The sequence below is a fragment of the Bactrocera oleae genome, chromosome 3 (assembly GCF_042242935.1).
Source record: "Bactrocera oleae isolate idBacOlea1 chromosome 3, idBacOlea1, whole genome shotgun sequence".
Lineage (NCBI taxonomy): Eukaryota > Metazoa > Arthropoda > Insecta > Diptera > Tephritidae > Bactrocera > Bactrocera oleae.
In genome coordinates, this window is record NC_091537.1 from 11,012,975 (window position 1) to 11,016,664 (window position 3,690).

Here is a 3,690-nt window from a genome sequence, read left to right on the forward strand (position 1 = left end):
TTAATGCGCTTAAAAGAAATATTTTTAAATTATTTATTTTACACACGCAACTTTTTCGTAGGGGCTGAGTAAGCTCTCTTTCAACGGGTATTTATTCAGATGGGTCATATAAAAACTTATAACTATCTAGAAGCTGGAAGTCCTCGGACTGTAATTGTCACAAAAACCAGTCAAAGATAGGGGCTTGAAAAATATTGCGGTTTACTCGTATAAACAGATTTAGAGCATATAATACCCGAACAGAGCGAGACGGTTCAGAATAATAGCATATGTACTGATATATATTTAACGAATTCCCTTAAGTTTGAATTTTTTAATTTGATAGGGTTCTCTCTTTATTCTTCAATTCCACCTTAAAGTATTTATATTTTGAAATCATACCGCTGCATTTCTCCATTCACCTACTACCCTATTTAGGTAGTCCAAATAAACATCTTTCGCATTTCCTAACAACCAAAGCAAGAATTTTAACACCTTCTCAGCAGCTTCCGCCTCGGGCTAAACATTCTACTTGGCCAAGTGGCCGGGCATTTAAGTGGCAGTAGAAGTGTGCTGAAGTGCTCTTTACCGGTTGTATTTCAGAATTCTGGACATAAGAGATTCATGAGTAAATTGCCTACACCAACACCATAGCAACAACAAAACGAACAGTCCACATACCAGCGGTGAGCCACAGCATTAGTGAGGCATCACCGTCAAGAGCGGTGTGCGTAGCAATGAGAAGTTAATTAGCTAAATTAGCCCAAACTGATTGCCAACAGCCAGCATCGGATGGCTTAGGTAACAACAATTTATAGCTGCACGTTTTCTGCTTACTCTTGAGATGTTTCACTTTATAATTATCTAGAATTAACTTGGTAATGGAAACTCTACTGTTGATAAGTTCCACCAATGTTGTGAAACTCTTGTAATTTTTTGAAATCTTAGTACTTCAAAAGCAAGTGCTCACTCAAAATGATGTGTCAGAGATTTTCATTGTTGATTCTTCATTTGAAAAATATTTATAAAAAAAATTTCTGGTGACTACGGGCGACGTATTGAGTACACAAGGTCTGTGTGCCGCAAGACTGGCTTTAAGCGGTGCGGTTCGTAGCTGATATGGCGACGGTAAAGCGTACCGTTATCATTAAAAAAGTTTCCGTGGGCGGTGCACCCAACCAACCACCGCCGAAACCCATTACAATATCACAAGCGGATTTCGAGAAAGCTTGCTTGGAGGCGCACAATAAATATCGAGCCATGCACGGCACACCGGCGCTCAGCATTAATCCGAACCTCACACAGGTCGCCGCTAAATGGGCACAGGTTAGCTGTGGTACTCCAAAAATCAGTGCCATCATGTTTAACAATTCTCTTTCGCTCCTCCTTCAGAACCTCGCAAAACGGCAAAAGATGGAGCACAGCCCTAATGGCAAGTACGGTGAGAATATCTACTACAGCAGCGGCCAACAGGTGACACCGGATATGCCCGCGAAGATGTGGTACGACGAGATCGCCAAATATGATTTTGCCAAATCACAATTCAATCCATATACCGGACACTTTACACAGCTGATATGGCGCGACACGAAGCAAGTGGGTGTGGCCTATGCGATGGCGTAAGTGCAGAATGTATTCCAAAGTGTGGAGCGACATGTTTTGAACTTGTTTTAATGCTCTTTCAGTGGCGAGAAGGTTTGGGTTGTCGCCAATTACGATCCACCGGGTAATGTGAATGGTTTCTTCAAAGACAATGTGCCACCAAAAAAGTGAGAAGTAAAAAAGAATCGAGCTTTGCGGAATATTTTAAGACCACCGGCTTTTGGTAACTTCTCTCTTTGCGCTTACAATCAGCCACTTGTCTTAAATGAATGCTGCGCAAGGGAAAGTGCAATAAAATGGTATTATGTAGAGTTGCTATATCAATATGGAACCGGATAACTGAAATAAATTAAAAGTAGCTACTTCGGACTCGTAGTTTTGCACTATTTTCTAACCAACCGCTCTCTTTTTTATTTGAAAACAATATATTTTATTCTACTATTTATACGTGCTTACTCACACACTCCGTAAAACGTGAAAACTCTGGGACCATATGCGATAAGGTAGGCGGATACTGATTTGAGTTAAGTTATAAACAAACGATTCGTCGTGATAGTGTCTTTCGTACTAGGTTCAAGAAACATATGAAGACTACCAACAAGTGCCGAAGAACGCTGTCGAAACAAAGACTAACGACTATATATACCAACAGCAGATGCGATATATGCGACAAGGGAAGTAGTCAATTAGATCTGGCTACCAATTCGAGGCCACAAAATTGGCACAATTTTTCTTAAGAAGAAACAAATATAATTATTTCTGACCTACCTAGAGAAATTTTCCGAAAAATCTGACACAGATATTCAAAAAACTATACCACAGCCAAAGTTTATAAGATTCACATCTTCCTATTCGGCAGAGATCCGAAGAGCTATTATTATTAAAGAGCTTAAAATTGTAATAAATTTACCGCAGCTGTAAGACCGACTGCATTATTGCAATACGATAAATTTCACAAACTGCGATGACTTATTACTAAAAACACTGAATGATTCTAGAAGAAATAGAGACCATACGAAATATCTGTTTTCACCAAATAAAGTCCCCGCAGACTTGTATTTTTTCGCCTGACCTATTTACTACTATAAAACTGAAATCCCTGGTGATATCAGCTATTGTTTGTAGATCTAGCATCAGCATCTAAAACAATATCAGTCTTGAAAGCCTACATAGCATCAGGAACTTGTCAAAGTAAGCGATTAAGCCTGCTGAGATATATCGTCCGCGGAGTTCAGAAGTATTAAGATTTATTCAATCTGATGCAATCGAAGCTGAAGAAACTAAACGTGGCGTACTTGGCTTTACTGGAAGTCTGAGTGGAGTGACACATAAAATTCTACCCGTACTTCGAGACTGAAAAATATATTTTAGATTGACTATCGATCTCTAGCATAGAGCTATAAGTGAAAATGTTTGCAGCCAGCCGACTTGAGGTTTCAGGCCATTGGCACCAGGCTTAGCAACACTGTGGGTATGGTATTGTACTCGATCTTGTTATAGACTTCGTGCTAGATTGAGAATGCGACCGAGTAAAAGAGATACATATGGAATTAAACTCAACGTTTTTCTTCCCCAGTAAAGAAAAATCGACCGATGCGGTAATACAATTGTAATCCACCGCATAATGGCCAATTCTATGTATTCACAGATGAATTAAAAGATGAAACAGAGTAGCCTCAAACTTAATACCTCCCATCTGCCTTTTAAGCCAAAATTCTGGTATAACAGAAGGTGGCAAGTGATCTTCTGCTCTAACCAGCAAGTCCATAAACCTTCTAGTGAATAGCGGCAATTAAGGCTATACACAGCGCCAACATGAAGTGTCACTGCATTAGGTTATGTAAGGAAGTAAAAACGACTTTCAGTCATCGGTAAAACTCATATGGTTACCAGGTCATATTCGAAATAAGGAAATAAAAAATCAGACGACTTGGTTCGCTCGAATAAAGTTGGGAAAGCAATTCCCTTATGCTGGGCATACCGCAAAAGTACTTTGGGTTAGTGCTGGAAATACCAAAAAGTTTCTACTTTTAGGTAGGATCTCACCTCCAGAAATTTGAAAAAGGAGAATCGGAGGACGCTCAGAATGCAGAGCATGCGCGGAGAATG

At 39.6% G+C, this 3,690-nt stretch overlaps 1 protein-coding gene across 1 annotated transcript; it reads left to right on the plus strand.

Moving 5' to 3' along the window:
• Positions 1 to 960: 960 nt before the first annotated feature.
• LOC138856391 (Golgi-associated plant pathogenesis-related protein 1) lies at positions 961 to 1,979 on the plus strand. Its single transcript, XM_070107456.1, has 3 exons — positions 961 to 1,305; positions 1,372 to 1,598; positions 1,665 to 1,979. Exons 1-3 carry the CDS (start codon positions 1,099 to 1,101, stop codon positions 1,750 to 1,752), a joined length of 522 nt encoding a protein of 173 aa, XP_069963557.1. The 5' UTR covers positions 961 to 1,098; the 3' UTR covers positions 1,753 to 1,979.
• Positions 1,980 to 3,690: the final 1,711 nt, after the last annotated feature.

What these genes read in the sequence shown, in the direction of transcription:
- LOC138856391 (XM_070107456.1), top strand. Translation starts at nt 1,099, where the DNA reads ATGGCGACGGTAAAGCGTACCGTTATCATTAAAAAAGTTTCCGTGGGC. An exon ending in TCGCCGCTAAATGGGCACAG is followed by an intron (nt 1,306 to 1,371) that starts GTTAGCTGTGGT and finishes CTCCTCCTTCAG; the next exon opens with AACCTCGCAAAACGGCAAAA. An exon ending in GGTGTGGCCTATGCGATGGC is followed by an intron (nt 1,599 to 1,664) that starts GTAAGTGCAGAA and finishes ATGCTCTTTCAG; the next exon opens with TGGCGAGAAGGTTTGGGTTG.